General features: G+C 28.6%; 2 protein-coding genes across 8 annotated transcripts; one reads left to right on the forward strand and one right to left on the reverse strand.

The window, feature by feature from the left end:
- Positions 1-973: 973 nt before the first annotated feature.
- On the reverse strand, positions 974-19,774 carry LOC122516763 (E3 ubiquitin-protein ligase Ubr3). 3 transcript variants are annotated; one of them, XM_043634859.1, is made up of 29 exons: positions 18,809-19,774; positions 17,385-17,598; positions 17,098-17,226; positions 16,741-17,024; positions 16,402-16,646; positions 16,199-16,316; positions 15,939-16,118; positions 15,577-15,803; positions 15,098-15,253; positions 7,807-7,988; positions 7,587-7,726; positions 7,370-7,512; positions 7,125-7,291; positions 6,800-7,043; positions 6,531-6,708; positions 6,268-6,453; positions 5,590-5,742; positions 4,938-5,119; positions 4,425-4,845; positions 4,151-4,296; positions 3,901-4,047; positions 3,504-3,812; positions 3,191-3,419; positions 2,869-3,078; positions 2,530-2,807; positions 2,103-2,450; positions 1,880-2,011; positions 1,660-1,799; positions 974-1,490 (listed from the first exon to the last, which is right to left on the reverse strand). In XM_043634859.1, exons 1-29 carry the CDS (start codon positions 19,047-19,049, stop codon positions 1,373-1,375), a joined length of 5,847 nt encoding a protein of 1,948 aa, XP_043490794.1. In that variant the 5' UTR covers positions 19,050-19,774; the 3' UTR covers positions 974-1,372. The 3 variants fall into 3 exon arrangements, with proteins under 3 accessions (XP_043490794.1, XP_043490803.1, XP_043490813.1); XM_043634868.1 differs by having other exon boundaries at positions 6,549-6,708; positions 18,809-19,773; XM_043634878.1 differs by lacking the exon at positions 5,590-5,742.
- On the forward strand, positions 8,253-15,029 carry LOC122516776. 5 transcript variants are annotated; one of them, XM_043634898.1, is made up of 9 exons: positions 10,423-10,687; positions 11,628-12,473; positions 12,651-12,792; positions 12,871-13,011; positions 13,107-13,324; positions 13,397-13,614; positions 13,698-13,930; positions 14,032-14,161; positions 14,234-15,029. In XM_043634898.1, the coding sequence occupies exons 2-9, from the start codon at positions 11,961-11,963 to the stop codon at positions 14,565-14,567; spliced, it is 1,929 nt and encodes a 642-aa protein (XP_043490833.1). In that variant the 5' UTR covers positions 10,423-10,687; positions 11,628-11,960; the 3' UTR covers positions 14,568-15,029. The 5 variants fall into 5 exon arrangements, with proteins under 5 accessions (XP_043490826.1, XP_043490833.1, XP_043490842.1 ...); XM_043634907.1 differs by having other exon boundaries at positions 10,425-10,687; positions 11,877-12,473; XM_043634914.1 differs by lacking the exon at positions 10,423-10,687 and having other exon boundaries at positions 11,530-11,757; positions 11,849-12,473.
- Positions 19,775-19,835: the final 61 nt, after the last annotated feature.

Raw genomic sequence — 19,835 nt, forward strand, 5'->3', positions numbered from 1 at the left:
GTATAGTAGTAGCACTATGCAGCACTTTAATCAGCAAATCATTTATATATTTATATATGTTGTCATCTCCTTGCTATGATTCTTGCTATCGTAAAAATACCGTATACACACACTGATCGCTAAGTTTTATGTAAAGGTATCATTCTTATAATATTCCTCTTCAGACATATTTTAATATATTTCTAATTATAATTTAAATTTTACGTTACACATAATTTCCATTAAATCATTAATATTAAGCAAATTATTATTGCGCAAACAAATATTTATAGTAATCGTTATTCATTGTTACATTATCTCTTTCCTGCATCTTACAATTAAACAAAAAACCTATTCAATTATAAATTATGATTAAATTCTTTTATTATATAATAAAAATTAAACAATTCTTAACAATCCGATATAAGACACAATATTAAATTAATAAGTGAATAAACAACAACATTTCTCAGTAAATCTTCAAGATACAAAATTAATAAGAGAAACTTTTTAAATATATCAATTTTCTTAAACAAGTTATACTATACCTTCAACCATAGAAATTATATTTAAATTATCAAATTATTTTGTCGCATATCCAATATAAAATCATATATTTTGACAGTACCAATTATAACGCAAATAATTATAAAAATAATATATAAAAAAAGACATTAATTTTTATAATTTTATCATAATTATAACACTATACTTCAGAATGTATTATTTCTTATTTTTCATTCATTTGGACATATTGAGTGATTTATATTTGTTATAATTTTATAAACGAATACAAATTGTCAGACAGATCCAGATTTCAATAATATAATTCAAAAAATATGAATTGCATTTAGAAAAATATAATGTAATAAATTTATCTATGAATATTATAACCAAGAAGATGCAAATATAAGTCTTGTGAATTACACGTTTCATAATTTGTTTGCACAAATAATTATTCGGACAAATTTTAATATTTATCTTCCTTTCTAAATTGCTATTGTCACTTAAAATTTTATTATTCTCATCTTCTATAAAGTACAAACATTAGATGCTAGATAAGTACTCTCCTCTTATTAAGACGCAATATTTATATGTATTTAAATAAAATATACAACAATGTTCGATTTCAAACATACGTCTTCGATATAATTATTCAAGAATTGTGACTATAGACAATTTAGTTCAGTTTCCATTGAAGGATAATACTTTCATTCATTGTCATGCCTACTTATCAATTGCATCATAATAAATATAATATTCGTAAAGTATTTGAACAACCTGTTTATCCTTTAAGCGCTGTTATCGTTAACGAGAGATTACGTAATAATAAACAAGTTACATGAGTCTTCGCTTCATTTCAAATTTATGAGCATTCAAGTACTACGGAAGGTCACAGAGAATCACGATGCCAGACCCACGTTTTTTTCGTATGATCAAATCTGTGAGCTAGCCATTGCTGTTCCAATAGTCGATACCTATCTTGGCTAAGATACAAAGGTTTACCTCGTCTAGAAGAATAAGAATATATTGCATTATATTAACTTGTCAAATAAACATCTCTTTCTTTCTCTCTCTCTCTCTCTCTCTCTATTTGTAAGTGTTAATTATAATCTATAAATGAGAGTAATTTAACTTTACGTTATGACAATTATTAAAATAATCTACCCTAATACTTACTTTAGATCTCTGTCTTCTTCTGCAAACGCATCAAGATATAAAGATCCCCATGGACAAGCTCTTCGACCTCTAATTACAATAATATAAGTTGATGTTACTACTAAATATATACCAGTTCCGCCGCCACAGTCAATTGAATGCTATAAATAAATATTTAAATACATATATTTAAAAAATCATATCAAATATTATATAGTTATAAATTTAAAAAGAAATATACCTGAACAGCTTCGCATACATTCATTTGTTTACAACAGTTCTGCTTCAGACAAACAATAGCACCACATAATAAACAAATACTAATTTCCTGAGGAACTGAATGACATTGACGACATTGCCGTTCGTGATAATACTGAAAAATGAAAAAAATATTAATTTATGCATCCCCAATAACAAAAAATATTAATACATCATATTATAAATGTATGTTATTATTTATTTACCGTAAAAATTTTTTCGTATTCTCTTGGAAGATTAAGCAGTTTTGGTATTTGCCAAGATATATGCTGTTCCTTTATTAAATTTTTAGCTGCACTACTTCTATTAACAAAAGCTAATAACTGATCGCACCAGAAACGAGGAACAGCAACACTTGCATCTATATCTTGCCAATTTAGTGCCACTGTTGAATTGAAACTATCCCAACCCATACCTTCTGTCACTAATTCTAAATAATACACTAATTTGACAAATTCTGTTTGGCGTGTCCTAACAAAGGGCAGTGGTTGTTCATATAGATGATAACGAAGTAAGGCTGCCACTCTTAAAAATGGTAAGCATAAAGATTGTATCTGAAAGAGCCAAGGAAAATATAAATAATAAGACCCACAAATTCAAATATATTATTTTTGAATAATTTCAGAAAATTACCCGTCGTTCAATAAAATATGTTTTGACTCCGGTATAAGACACAGAAGATGAAGTTGATGGTTTATGAGAAGCTTCGTCTGTACGATAAAGGTCACTGTCACTAAAATATTCAATTACTCTGCATAATATAATCTCCAAAGAAGTAGCACTACATTCGCCACACTGGGCTCTTCTTAAAATTGCATTTCTTTTTGCTTGTGAAAAACCACAGCTTATCTGCACTATGACTTGATAGTACAGCAAGTTGTATACAACTTTTACAACGCTCGAAAAATAAGCTGAAAATTAATATATATATATAAGATCAAGGGTAATACAATATGATTTTACGAAACTTACCTTGATCCAAGTGCAGCGGCAGTAGTAATATAAATTGTATGAGAAGGGCAGTTGGATCTCTGAGTAACAATGGAACTTCTCTTTCATGTGGTGTTAATGCAAGTGGTGCAGAAGGCTCTGCAGGTATGCCTGATAACTGCTGCCAAGTATGATGTACTGGCCATGTTGTTAGTACTTTTGCATGCATCGCAAGAACGTGAAGGAGTGCAACTGCAATTAAAATTAACGATTATTGAGAAAAATTCGAAATAACAAGTAATTGTATTAAACTTTCGCATGAAGTTGTCATTAAAAAATGATGAATATTATCAAACAATCATACCAATACAGTCACGTTTTGGTATTAAGGGTATAGAATTAGGCGAAGGAACATGTAACGATCCACCACGCTGTACAAGTTCAACCTCAAAATTAGTTCTTGCTATAGAAGTTACAAAAAGGAACAAGCTTTGGTGACTAGGAGAACAGTTCTTTTGCTTATATTTTAAGTATGTGCAACTTGTCATATCTTCCATGGCTTTTCCCATTGCTACAGCTAAATTTGATGAGACCTAAAATTATGAAATAATTATTAAAGATATTAAATATATGGAAAAATTATATAAAAAAGAAATTTATATTAAAATAACATTTACTGGATTTCGTTGTATCTCTTTTAAAAGATTATTTAATTCTGAAAGTATAACTGATGGAGAGGCTTGATAAGATCGTACAACAGCTGCACACTCTCCTAATTGCGGCGATAATGGCAGTACAGAGTTAGCTAATTGTCGACAAAGCGGGCAAAGGTATTCGCCAGTATCAACTGCTAGACTTGGTTGTCTTTGTTGACTTTGTAATGATTGTAAATAAGATTTTAAACAATCTAAATGTAAGTGATGACCACATGTCTGTACATGAACACCTCCTTCCCAACCCAAATTAACAGATAGTAACCATGAAAACTGTAATATATAAATTAAATTTATATTAATTAAATCACAATATTTGTATAGTTTTTAAATGTATGCGCGTCAAGAATAAATGACTTACCGTATCAAAATGTCCACTTAATTCATCTATTCTACGGTTAAAATGAGCACCACGTGTGCCACCTTTTGGTATAGGTGGATCTTCATCAGATGTAGGCAAAGTAAGTCTGTCCGATTCTTCTCTTCCATGGCCAATAACACTAGTCGCCTACAATGAAATTATTAATAAATTTTTTAAAATCCTTTCATATTATATATACATTCAATAGTGTGAAAGATTTAATAAAGAACCCTTTTATATCATACATTACCTGTACTAATACAACTAGACCCATAGGTTTATCTTCACTACTTGAAGTAGTTTGATTACATATCACACAATCATATTCCTTTTGCCTAGTTAATTTTGTTGTATCATCCTCTTGATCCCAATCCATTCCTGATTCAGTTGCTTCATCTATATATTTAATATTAATTAAATAAAGCAACAAATAAAATTATAGTAAAATTTGATGCCATGACATTTTATGAATAATAATTACAACAAAATATTCTTTCTTTACGTTTATAGAAGATAAATCTTACCTGTTTTCATTGCTTTTTCCATAAATTGTTTTTGTTTATTGGCAAATTCTGCCATAAGTTTTTGTTGCCTTTCTTTTGCTCTTTTACGCCTTTCTTCTCTTTCTCGATGTTCTCTTTCGCGTTGTTCATCCTCGCAATCTTGCTTGCGTGGCCATAATTTATTTCTACTTTCTATAATTGTATCTCTACACATGGGATCTAAATTTGCTATTTTTTTAAGAAGTTGTGAAATAAAGAATGGGCCATCGCCAATTCTCGATTCTTCTTCTTTCGCTGGTGTAGCCGTGCTACTACTTGCTTCACTATCTACAGTTACATTTTGATCAGGATTATAACTATCTGGTATTCCTGATAACTGAGAATGTAATTTTAAAAGCAGTGAAATTATACTTTCTCCTACTTTTACAGTTTGCGGCCTCACCTAGTAAAAAATTACATTAATATCAAATACAATAAAAGAATAATAAGATATATTTAATTTTCTTACATTATCAGTATGGAGGTGACACTTACTTGAGGTTCTCTTCTCTTGTTATGCTTAAGCATGTTTGATGTTGATGGAACAATATCTGTCGTTGTTGCTCCAGTAGTATTAAGTCGTGAATACATCGTTTGTGCACTGATTATTTCGTTACCAGCCATAACAGCAGGACGTTGAGGTACAGGTGGTAATGCAGGCTGCCCATCAACTATATCTAGTTATAATTAAACAAAATATTATTTTTAATTGCACGAAATTTATAAAAAGAGCCAATTATATATAATATTTATATTCTATATTTGTTTAATTATAATAAATTTTAATTATTGGAGATATTGCTGATTATCTAAAAATTACAAGTATAAATGAATTTGTTGGTAATTAATAATTGAACGTGTAATACTGGATTTTTACAGATTATATATTTTCAAACAATATTAGAAATTTTGTTAAAAAAAAACTTGACTCTCCGATTCTGTTCAGAGATATTTATGAAATGCTAAATTCTATGCTATTTCTGAGTGGACAATAAAGTGTTAAACAGGATTTTCTATAATTATTCAAAAATAAAAGGTAATAATTTTCTCTCTTTCTCTCTCTCTTTCTCTCTCTATTGAATTATAAATTATTATAGAGTAAGGATAAAACTGTGATAGAGTGGATACAATTAAAAAAACAACATACTGTTTGGTGAAGGAGGTGATTCAAGGGCAAGGGCCATGGATTCTTCAGTGGATGGTGGTAAAGCTCTTTGTAGAGGCATTAAATCACCTTCGGTATTACCATGTTGTATGGCAACGATTCCATCTTCAGGTATAATTGCCATGTCAAAGTCGACTAAAATATAAAAAAATAAAAGTATGCCAATTTTAACTATTTCCTAAAATAAGTAACGTTTCTAAACTATTTCTTTTACTACTCCAATTTATCTGATGTTACATCAAAGTAATTATATTTTATAGTTTTTTTGCTATTTTTAAATATATACTGTGTTTTTAATTTTTCATATAAAATTATAAATTTAATGTATAAGTATAATCCATAATAAAATCTATTATTGATATAAAATATAAAAATATATTATACTTTAAGAAAACTTAATAAAATATATCTACAATTAAACGCAGTTGTGAAAGGAATATTTGGTTGTCTGGTTAGAATATTGGAAGGTCAAATTGAATGTTCACATTCATCCATATCGTCAATCTCTCCCATAATGTAATAAGTTGAATGCTATAATACATCTAGGTACTAAAGCCAAATTTAAATGTTTCAAATGTGTATTACAAATGGAATGTACTTATTAAATTATTTCTTAAAATTCCATTCTCTATCATCTCAGAAGTACAAATAAAGACTTACCACTTGCTGGCGGCAAAGCTGGAAGAGAACCAACATTTACATTGGTTGATAAATCATTATTATCGTTGATCGTTTCTACTGACGGTAAAGCCAATACTTCCAATGAACCTTCCTCAGATCCATCATTTAACATTAAAGTAGTACTGACTTCAGTTGCTTCACCTTGAATTTCCCATTCAAATTCACCTGAAGTGCGTAAGTAAATATTACATATATTTTATACTATTATAAAACTAATAATTATATAATCTAAAAATTTATACCGGGAAAGTTATTCTTACTGTCTGAACTATTTGGTTCTGGTTCTTGGACTAGAGTTATTTGAGGTATCACAGTCCTCAGATTTTCTGATAAATTATCGTTTTCATACCAGCCTGCTAAATCCATATCTTTAATTGTACGCATTGAACTAGCGCCCATATATTGACATAAGGGATTGTTCTAAATAATCAATTGAAATAAAATTAAGTAATTAGTTTTTCATATAAATATTAAAATAAAAAAAATCATTTTAAAAATGAATGTTACTTACGGACTTATCAGGTAATTCTGCAGTAACAACTGCCATTTCTAGAAGATAAATAGCCAATGCCATAACATGCTCTGATATATTATGTCCATTCACAGCCTTATATAATATTATAAATATCATAGCATGAAATACTCTGGTACGTAGGACAAGACGTGGATCATCATAGTCTGATGAAACTGGTGCAGGATGTCGAAAAGGTGGCCATGGTGTTGCATTATTCTTTAATTTACCTGATTGCTTTACACTAAACAATACAATATCAGATTATCAATATATGTATATATATATAAATGTTGTTATTTTATTAATAAATTTCTAAGCTTACTATTCAGTAAAACGATCCATAGATATTTGAAAATCTCTTCGATGAACAGCCCTTAGTAAAACATGTAATGGGTCGAATAATTCATCCCAGACTCGTGGTTTAGGGCCATACATACCCTGTTGCATAAATCCACTAGCTTCAAGATTTGGAGCTCGATATTGTGCTACCTATAAAATAATTACATAGAAATACAAAAAAAAAAGAGACAGTATATTACAAAGTGTATAAAAGTAACAAAGACATACTTCAGCTAAAACTGATTCAAAATCTCTGTTCTGTGTAGTACCACATCGTTCTGGCATCAATTCCATTAACTGACTATGAGTTTTATCTCCCATACATAGTAAAGTAACCATTTCGAGACAGGACATTTCAGGATCAGACAAACCTAGGGATAATTCACAAATAATAATAATATTGTAAAAGTACTATACATATTTAATAATAATAATATATACTTACCTAGATTCGTTCGTACATTAACTAGAATTGCCAAAAATGTTAAACAGCTTTCTAGCATAAGAGTATCATGTTCACCTTCTAAATATTCATTTTGAGGTGCATGATATAGACTCAAACTCATCCATTCTCGTACGTGGAATCTATGTAAATAACAAATATCATATAACATAATATATTTATACAAAAATAATTATAAATTTAAAAAGAAAAATTATATTACTTTTCAACGACAGTTTTTAGAAAAACATCTGGCTGTAATCTAGTTGCACAAATTTGCAATAAATACAAATCAGCATCAACCATCGAATTGCAAAAATTGCATTGTATATATGTCATAGCTTGTCCTTTTATTTGAAGTCCATTGCGTACCCATAGCCCATTTAAAATTTCAGAAAATGCCACCTAAAAAATATATATGATTCTTATTTGATAACTAATTGTTATAAATCATTTCAATTGACAATTAACAAACATTTTTGTTCAAAACTTTAATAATGTTTACAATTATCGTTTTGGGAATTATAATTAATTGTTACAATGTTAACAAAAGATACCGTTAACTGACATATATATAAAACTTTGAATTTCTTGAATAAACCCTCATACATCATTTCCGATATATCGACCAATCAGAAGAAGTTTAAGAAGCTGAATCACACGCGAGATCGCAGCACATCAGTTCACGACTGTCTTTTCAACGTGAACGACGATGTGAAATATGTTCCTATTTCTTCTTTTCATCTTTCATATTTGAAAACGTTCATGCAATTTTGCATTAATGCATTAATTAATTTTTAAAAGTGCATAACATTATATCGGTTTAAAGTTGAAAGATCTCAAAGAAGAGCCTTTCTTAAAAAAGAGAAGACAAAAGCTTCGAATAAGATTATTACAAAGAACCGTTAAAAAAATGACGATAAAATGGAGCGGAAAAGTGTTTTCAATGATTTTAATCATACTAATATCCTTCCATGTTCAACCAAACAATAGCATTAGTGATTTCACCTTCGCTAATGTGGGGGATATTCTTAGATTTGGTCAAGAAACTGTAATGGAGTTATTTAAAATTTTAGAAATTATAGACAATGTACCCGGTGGTAATGGTAATACTGAAGACATATTTCCATTTATAAGCAGACAAGAGAAGATATTAAAGAATCGTATTCGCGATGTATCGCATAAACTTGACGTTTATCAGGAAATGACGCAGGCTAAAACGGAAAAAGTATTAGAACAATTGATGATTAATTTACCGAAGAAATTATCTATGGAAAATGATTTTCGTGAATTCGATCACTACGTTGGTCAGATCAATGACCTTTATGATGTGTTTATCAAATATGCTACCACCCCCGAAGCATACGAGAGATTTACGCTAGAAAACTTTGCTAAGGCCAGTGTTTCGTCTGATTTAGGTGCACTTTCAGATGTATTAAAAACACTTCATCGTTTAATAGTTCCAAGTCAATCGCAACTATTCAATAGAAGTATTATCATCGCTTTTTCGAATCAAATGAAGGTAAGTCAACAAGAAATAGCGCATGTTTCTTTCAGGTAATTTTCAATAACGAATATTAATATATATATTATATATAATTATATATAATATATATATCAATTTTATTTAAACGTTAAAAACGCCGGAAACAAAGTTACGCACCTATAATAATATATATATAAATTTCAAAATACTCACATTGAACTGTTAATGTAAAGAAAATGACATGCATATTATCAAAGTAAAGAATGTTTGTTGATTCAGATTATTTTATCTACGAAACCAACAAACTTTCTCTCAACATTTTGAAATTTAAAATGTATATTTGTATAATGAAGAAATGATTTAATTATTGTCATACAAGAGTTATGTAAGATTTTGATTTTATATTGAATATTTTTTAAACAGGAAGTTTAATCTCTTTAATAATCTCTGGTCGTATTACGTATATAATACTCTTGAGTCATAATGATATATAATATGTTAAAGAATGTAATGCAGACCGGTTATCAATTGATAAATTGATCGAACCCCATAGGTACATATCAAAGCATTTATATACGTGTGTATATATATATTTACTTTACGAGAATATAAAAAAATACTTTCATATGAGTAACGAATAATAAATAATCGATTTGCTTATTTTATAATCATTCAACGTGTTTTTTTTTTTGTTTTGTTTTCTCTTTACATATTCAAACATTGCACAATTGGTTTAAACAATAAATATTTTTTGTTGAACTTGAAAATGATCCACGATATTACGTTGATAATTAAGGATAAAAAAAAAAAATCATACAAAGAAAACTAATTTATATAACATTTCCTGTCGGAAATGACATAAGTTTATGAATAAACGTATATACAAAACCAAATTAATATTCTATAAAACTATTCAAAATGGAAACCACCCTTTTTAAATGTGACCAAAAAAGAAAAAAAAGAAATAATAATAATCGATATGAAAGAATTTAGAAGAAAGAAAAAAGTGAGTCATCATTCCAAAGTAACAAAACCTTTCTTCTCTTCTCACTGTTTTAAAATAAACAGAAATAAAATCAAAGAAATCATTTCGACCTTTGAAATTTGTTCAAAAATCTTACGAGTTAATAATGGAATGTCGATTTCAAATTATAAGTAGAATTATAATAAATCAATATATTTCAATTGGGTATATATTATCTGAAAGGAGACAATTTTTATCTCGTGTTGTATCATTCCAATGTAGTAAGTCAGTCAGTCAGTCATTCAACGAATAAGAGGAGAAAGAGAACGGTATCAAGAGTGAGGAGGAGTGGGGGGAGGGGACATGCGCAGGATGCATAATAACATTACTTACTCGAGAAATAGTGATGTGGGGTGGGGGTGGGGGTACAGTGAAACGGTGAGAAACAAATGAGAAATCCTCTCAGTTTAGTTGGAACGTTTGGAGAGAGACATAGTGTATATCTAAAATTGTGTATTGTTCGTTCTATAAAATTTCACGAATCTCCCATAAAAAAATGTGTTTACGTTTAAATAACGATTAAACGCGTTAAAGTAGTTAATAGATTCGATGTGGTATTAAATAAAGTTTTGTAAAAAAAAAAAAAAACAGGAAGTAAGATTTAGAAAAATAGTTTTATAAATTGTTGCAAGATCGCGTCTCGTTTATTATTTTCAAGGTTCGACCGTGAAGTTTCTTCAGCTTAAAAAAAAGAAATAAAAGAAAAAAAGTACATTCAATAAATGCGCAATAAAACGATCACTGACGTCAAAATATGTTCCTTTACGAACTTAGAAGACAACAATTTCTATAAATATAGAGACAAAAGAAATGCTGACGTTCTCACGTTTCTTGTCCGTGTTTTATAAACGCTTTACACGTAACTTGTAAGCCATGCGAAACACACGAGTAAAAATCTTTGTCTCTTTGTAATATAAAGTGACAATATTATTCAATACGATTAAAATATGTTACTAATTGTTTTTTCGATGAAATTTTATAAAAGGTTACACACTATTAATCCTTGTTACTCGTAATTTAATTTAACATTATTTACGAATAATTTGTTTTGAAATACTTTTTTATCAAAGCGTTGCAACATAGATGTGAACAATATAAAATAAATCAATCGTAATTATATAATCCGGATCATTCACGAAGAAGAAGAATCTTTAAGTTTGAAAAGATATTTTTATTGGTTATATTTACGATTACCCTCTTTCCCATTTAATAAATCGATTATTAAATCAACACATTTGTTGAACGTAAATAATTTTAACGTAAAGAAAGTATTGGTGTAAATATAATATTTGTTATAATTTTTGTTTTTTTTTCCTTTTTATAACGATCTCAACTTTGAACCTTCTTGTAACCTAGTAACAGTTAATTACGTAAATAAATGTGTATATATATATATATATATATGCATTCTTGAAAGATTTATTATCGTGTTTTTATAAGGATTCTTTTCTTCTCTTTTCATTTCATTTCATTTGAAATGAGAATTATGAACTCGTAGTTGCAAACTTGTAAATGCATTAAATTTCTCAATTAGATGTCTGGTTTAATTCTACGTTAAAAAGAAGAAGTAAAACGTCACGGAAAGAAATCTGAAATATCGATCATCGCAGACATAGAATTTTCAGTATAATCATCAAGCAGAGTAACCTTTATTTTTCTTTAATGTATGTATGTAATACTAATAACGGTATTTATGAGCCTTGAAAGTTTTCCGCGATTTAGAAAATATTCTTTAATTGAACATTTTTATGTAAGATTTTTGAAATCATTATATTGCTAAAAGATTACTTGCGAATCGTGGGCACGTTGAAAGCAAAAGCCAAAGAAGAAGCCACAAGAGAAATAAGAAGAAGAAGAAAAAGACAAAATGACGATACCGTTTAAATCATTCGTGTGTTTGCTTTTCTTGTTTGGAATGTGGACAATAAAATGTGATAGTAAAAATGGTATCTCATTAGTCGACAAATTGAGACAAGAATTGCTTGAACAAGAAGTAATATTGAAGAAAGAATTGAATAATCCCAAATGGTCTTTATCTAAAGATGCTGATGTATATTTATATATTATTCAATTTTATAAACAATTCTGTAACCACATTGAACAACTATTTCCAAATAATTCTCCGACTCATTTGAATTCTTTGAGTTCTTCATGGATTTGGGCAAGAACAGAACAAGAATTAGCAGGCATAGATGGATTATATATGATATTTAGGCAAATGCAACGTGAAATTGTCGATCAAAATTCAACAATTCTTACAACACAACTCACAAATTTTGCAAATATTATTTTAAACGATCCTAATGCATCAATACCTAAAGCATTACAGCGTATAGCTGATTATATTGTGAATCAAAAATTATTCATTTCAGCTTATCAGGTAGCGTGATTAATAGAAATTATGATAGGAAACATTTTTAAAAGAAAATCTAAATTTCTATATAAACTATTTCTAAAAAAATTGTTTATTTTAAAATCTATTTAAGTGTACTGAACACTTCACATTACTATAAGCTTGTTTTTTGTAATATTAATCTTTGTTTCTTTATATTTGCAGGAATCCTCATCTCAATTCTGTAGCGAACAACAATCTCCGCAACAATTATTATTCCATTTGTACAATACTATTGCAATTACAGAGATTAAAGGATATACAATGATTCAATTTTCTTACATGCTTTTACGATTATATATGAACGGTATGTGTGATTATGACATTTACTTAATATTTAATAATTCATATTTCAAAAATATATTTTTTAATCGTTATATTTCAGGTTCAAATTTTAGCGAAGAAATGGAATCATTAAAGCAACAATATGCTACGAGAACTTCGGAAACATTAAGGGCAGTAAAAACTGCAGTGGCTTTTGCTCCTCAAGATTTTTGGAGATGTGATCCGATCACATATCAGCGAGGTATATCCAATGATTATATTAATGTAATAGAAATTATAATAATACTTTAAATTGATATAAACAAACTTATTGATTATTCGTTATTTTATTTCCAGATAGGACATATGTCGAACTAAACCAATTGTTTCAAGGATATATTGTCAATGAAGTTGATTTGAATAGTGCCACTACGTGTAGAGAAAACTGTGCTTATTATGGATATGCAAAAGTTCATGGATGTTACGACAATCAGTTCTGTGCACAACAACGAATGTGTAGCGGAAAACTTGTAAATTGTGAATATATTGATTCTGATATGTGGATCTGTCCTTCGGTATGTACATTCGTTAATTTTCTTCAAAGTATTTATCCGATATATATTAATTTTCTTTTTATGATTAAATAGAAAGACAGTTCAAGACGATATGACTACATAGAATATGAAAATGGCAAAGTATTTGGACAAAAACAGACTTGCCAAAAGTCTCTCACTAAAGTTGATAGCTGGTGGCGTTGGCTATTTTGGCATTGCAGTTATTGTTTTTGCTATTGCGACGATCACAACTCTAGCTCAAATCGATATTTTAATCTACGTCCAGTTATTGCGGATATTAACAATAACAAGTAATAATTTTATTTCTTATTTTAATATAAATATTGTGTGTATATAACAAACGAATACTAATTGAATATATTAATAATTTTAGAGTAATAACAGGAATCAAATTTACCAAATTTAACAAAATAATACATATACAAATTCAAGAAGGAAAACTACTTCCACAAGGATTTATAGAATCAACGACATGGAAGCCAGTAGATAATTATACTGTTTACGATTCTGATGTTGATAACGGAGTCGATTATCATACTATAGTATGGGAAAAACGAGCGATCGATTTAGACGATTTAAAATCTCCTGAAAACCATCTTTTAACAGGTATATTCTATAAAAAAAAAAAAAAAAAAAACTTAAATATCTCTCTTTAAAGTGCGCTATATATTTCTATCTTTAATTATTTATTTTATAAACGTTTATAGGTATTAAATTACGTATGATTGGTACCCGGTTAAATTTGGAAATAATGGTAACTCCATTCAACTTCACAACTGGCAAATTAATACAACCATCAGAAAAAAGTTATTGGATAAGTAATGATAATACTGACAGGTAAATTAGATTTTTTTTTTAGATATGATACTTAATGCAACAAATATCTACTTATACTTCACGTCATTTCAGGAAAGAATTAAAACTCAAGAATCCAGATATTCCAATTCGATCAGAGTTACAACATGTCTCTGATTCAGGAGAAAATCAGTATCTAAACTTTGGTCCTAGTGATCGCGAGAAAGATGCTGCACAGAGTACTGTACCATTTTTAGATATTCAACCAGTAGAGCCAATACCACCAGTACCTATATCAGGCGCTGGGATTTTTCATAAGGGTAGACCAGGTTCTGGAGGATTTCTTAGTTTAAAATTGATAACGTACAATTTTGCTCCACATCTACATACTGATTTGCCACCACCACCACCAGTTATTGAAAAATATAATGAGATAACTGCAGTATGAACTTTAGTAATATTCAAATGATATATATTAAAATTTTACTAAATAATTAATGTTATTCCAGATTAATAGTAAGCGTAATTTAATGCCAGTGTTATTTTTCTTTCATAGTATCAATTCGTATAAATAGAATTTATATGAATTTAATTGCAATAATAATTACAATGAATTAATTTACTTGCAAATTAACGAAGTAGTGTATTGAATAAAATCATTGTAAATAATTTTTTATACTATTATACCAATTTTTTTTGTCTTGAATACTCTTCTAATGTGTTATAGAAATGAAATTATTCATTTTATCTGTATACAACTTTGTGAAGAAAACGAACAAAATAAATAACAATAAAATGAATAATAAAAAGAATAGTAATGTGTTCTATATGTTGAATATTCATTCATGTATAAAATAATGTGTTATTTATAACAGATGTTACTTTTGTAAAATAAATACTAATACCATTTCTCAATTCTATATTATTTATAGTTATATAAAAGTTATTTTTATTAGAATATTACAACAATCAACTTACCTGAACTCGTAATGGATGCATCATGAGAAGATGAAGCATATCATTGGGTGGTAATAAATCCTGAAGTGTTACGCCTTGTTGTCTAACTGCTTGGCACATGAATACTGCAAAGTATCTATGAAGTGGAAGGTGAAATGACACTTGTAGACTATCACTCTGAAACAAGAAATTAAATGTATTTAATATTTTAAAATTAAAAGCAATTGTTTATTTTGATATGTAATACAATTACATTTAATGAAATGTAATCCTATTTGAATTTTTAATCGAATTTAAACGTAGATATATATATTCAGATCAATCAAATTGAATTATATATTAAATTTAACTCTTTCGCTAGAATGATCAAAAAATTGCTGAACATTTGTGTTGCAAATGTACATTTTACACTTTGATAATAAAAATAAAGAAAGTTCAGGACAACAATTAATGTATTATGGATAAAATCAATTTAAAAAGTAATTTAAAAATATCATTACCACATTTGGATGAGTATAATTTACTCCATCTAACCAATCTTGTAAAGCGATGAGACAAAACGTAAGAACTCTTCTACTAAGAGTTGCACTTTCAGGTCCACGCAGATGTGAAACTAATGCCCACATTGGATAAGCACTAGCTTCCAATTCAGCACTGAATGCTGCATAATACGTGTTGGGTTCAAATTCAACATGTTGACTTAATTCTCTTTGATTAACGTTCATTCCTAGAATATGCATGTTACAAAGTTACTTTCATTTTCAGTAAAATAATTTTCTATTTTACAAATATAATAAACAGAATACAAATTCTTTCTGCTTTAAAAAAATATATAGTAGATAATTAAATATATTATTAATACCTTGAAACATAGAAAGAAAGTCAAACCACATTTCTAGAAGTGTGTCATCACTCATAAATCTTACAGCAACAGGTTTGTGAGAAAGAACATTATTTAAATCTGACACAAGAGGCCAGTAGCAATGTTCTTTCATTACTTGTCGTGCACAATCGACAACATAATGAAAATTTTTATCTGGATCTGCAATATATAAATAAATAATAATTGAAATAAATTTATTTAATTTAACAATGTGTCAAATAATTATATAAAATACGTACCATGTAATGTATTTTGAATTAATATTTTACTCATCATATATTTCAAACTAATAACCATTACATGTAATAATTTTAATTGGTCAACCATCCTCAATGCAAGGCCTTCGTTACTAAATAACTAAATAAATAATAAACCAGTTTATATATAATAGTTATAAATTAATTGAATGAAAGGATACAAAAATATAATTAATAACAATTACCTGTACGCTAACATGCACAACCCTGTTGCTAAGAGTATCAGGATCTGCAGAACGTTCTAACATCATAGAAATTCTACTATAGTGCAGAACGAATGCGCGGGTTAAAGCTTCTTTATAATCAGGTTCAGGTAACATATTTAGTAATAAGCATACTAATTTTTGTGGAAATTCATAGGCGACAGTCCAAAACATTAATTCTTCCAAAAAAGTTGTATGTTCTAAATGTTCTTGTAAAGAGGCACATTCTGCAAATTTAGAATTGATATTTGATTCTATCAGATTTTAATAATAATTAAAAAAAAATACATAGGTCATCTATCAACGATTTTTATAATATACCTTTGTATTCATCAGGTGGTTCTGGATTTGGCAAAGATTTAACAGCATCTTTGTATATTTTGTTGCTATCTTGACAATAACTACCATACTCTGATTGACCAGTAAAAATAGAAGGATCCATAAGACCTCTATATTTTTGTGGATTAGTGAGTGCTGTTGTCATAACATGCCTCATTAATGCACCCATGTTGTTTAAATCAAGAAGCATAGTTAAATAAACATCTGCATCTTGTATAGGAGCTCTGTAATCTGTATATTCTCGTACATTGTGAACTCCCACTTTACTAAAAACAAAAATTGAATTTATTATATTCTAATAATTTATTGAAACAAATATTTGGCATAAAATTGACTTACCAATTTTCTCTTAAATGTTGAATAAGACGCAAAATAATTCTGGGCATCATTGCTTCTGCAACACACATTAAATCTGAAGGTGCAGCAGATTTATTAACAGCAGCTTTTGGTCCATGCTTATCACAGAAACTGTAAATAAGAATCCCGAAGTATTATTATTTGTATTTAAAAAATGTTCTATTTGTAAACATTTTTCAAACAATTACTTATTGCTTTAAAACATATTAAATAGCTTTATTTAAGAACAATTAAATATTTATAAATATTTAATCTTAATAATAACATACCCAGTCTCTTTCATGACAGATGCATCACCACAATCGCATGCACCACCAGCTTGACTAAGAAACATGTTAAAATCGTGACGATGATGATTTCCTTTTTTGAAGCACTCAGTACACAGAGACATACAGGGTGATATTCCACAAGTACGACAACGATATGCCACGAAATTTGGAGTCCACACTAATCCACATGTTGTAGCATTGTCATAAGTTCGTACTGAAATACAATGATATTTTTGAATTTCAATATCTCACAGTAAAATATATATATATATATATACATATACACATATACATAAACATAAGGGTGTTCTAGAATAAGTAGGAAATATTTTAAGGAAAGCTTTAGAAGTTTAAAATGATAAAAAACATTTATATGAATAAATATCATATTAGATTTGTTTTTCAACTTTAACCTGTAGGGTTATTTTTAAAATATAAAATAACCATCTATAGTATTGGAACTCTTCGTAAAAGAATTAAATAAAGTTTCCAGCAAATTGAATTAACATCTAAACGTACGGAGAGAATAGAATAGTCATTGATAACATGTCTGCAAACTTGTATTCAGATGCAAAGAAGTAATTTTGAACATCTCTTATCAAAGCAAAAGAAGAATATGTTTAAAATAAAATTCCTTATTACTTGAAAAAAAAAAAAGTCAAAGTAGATATATGTTTGACCTTTTTTATTGTTTATATGTGTTAGAAGTTATCGCTAAAATATTTACCACTTATTCTAAAACACCTCTTGCACATATACTTAAAAAATTATTTAATAAATTTTCATACATTACAAGAATTTCAATTTTGTTATTATTATTACAAATAATAATAATAATATATTTCCACTGAAAAATTTTTTACTTTAAAAATGTTACTTATAAATAGATTCAAAATTATATTTATGTCTCGTGGAACAAAGTTAAACAAATGAAGAATTAAAATCCTAAACAAGTAAGTAATAGTTCAAATTAGATATTGTAGATATGATAAAATTCATATATACCTATACTTATTGTAATATTGTTAGTAAAAATACTATATATACAAGTATCGTATATATGTAAGTTATATATATACATTCACAGAAAGTTTCTATGGATGCCAAATACGCAAATGTTAGTAAATTTATAACAAATGAATAAAGTCGAGTGGCATGAAGTATAAAGAACTATCTTCTAAAAGTTATCAAATTACATGAATCTAATATGAGTAATATATGAAAATGGATAATATATATTAGTTATTCTCTATATACTAAATTTATATTATATATTTTGATATGAAATATATGCACTAAACGACATCATAAAAATCACTTTAATATTTAATTTAATTCAATTAATATTGCATCATTGAACATATGCTTATAATGATATATTGAAAATATAAGGATTAGTAATATAAAATAGGCGTCTCTCTGACCTGTATTTGCATATTCATCTGGTGTACGGCCACCTGCCATTAGCCATTTACACCAGTCGATAGTTTCCCAGTCATCAATAGGTTTACTGGGATTCAAGAGAATATCCAAGAGTTCATTCAGATGTGGTGGACCTGCTGCATCGATGGTTGGATTGCTACATTCTGCATGAATATATGCAGCAGCACCACGTTTTCCTTTATTCATCAACACCTGTGCCGAAGCACTGGAGGTTGATGCCATTTCGTAATGAATATTTCTTGACAAAGCAAGAAAGAATAACTAAATGAGTTGTTTTGGCATTCAAAGATCACTAAAGTATACAATGTGCCAGTTCAACGATTGAGAGATGACTACGTTTCTTATAATTCTACGGTACCAATAGTACCGTCAATCCTCGTGGGGAAGTTTGCGCTTCCCGATGACCTTTTGATGCGAAAACTTCCGGGAAACCTTCCAAGGAGAGGCGAACCACGGATCAGTAAATTCTCGGCAACCTCCATATCAACAAGAATCTCCCGTCAATTCTGTCTCCTTTGCCAATTCTGACAGCATGACGAAAATATCAGGTAACTCTTTAACGTGCACTATTGTCACGGATTCTGTCCCGTTTTCGATTCGCAAATCTATCGTATCAAGTAGCGTATGATGTTTTAATATCAGTTATAGACGACAAATTGAGACAAATCCGCAATTGCGGAAGGAAAGAAGCTGAGAGAAGCACTCAATCACCGATCGCTCATCCAGTTAACCGTAGTTTGTTCGTCATAGAATTGTTCAGCAATCTTCAGTAGTTCGATCGTGAATTTCCCTACTTTACCGACAGATATATATTGTTGTCATGTACTCAGAATTAATAACGATAAGTGATTGGATTTAAAGAATTGCCGGATGTAGTTCTTCAAGATTTTCATGTATACACTGACAAAATACTATATCGTGATTGGTTGATATCAGATACCAATCGTAAATATTCGGTACAGTATAATTATATATTTTATATTATTCTTTAAATTATTAATAAATTTC

This window comes from Polistes fuscatus, unplaced genomic scaffold (genome assembly GCF_010416935.1).
Source record: "Polistes fuscatus isolate 324 unplaced genomic scaffold, CU_Pfus_HIC Scaffold1, whole genome shotgun sequence".
NCBI classification, from domain to species: Eukaryota; Metazoa; Arthropoda; class Insecta; order Hymenoptera; family Vespidae; genus Polistes; species Polistes fuscatus.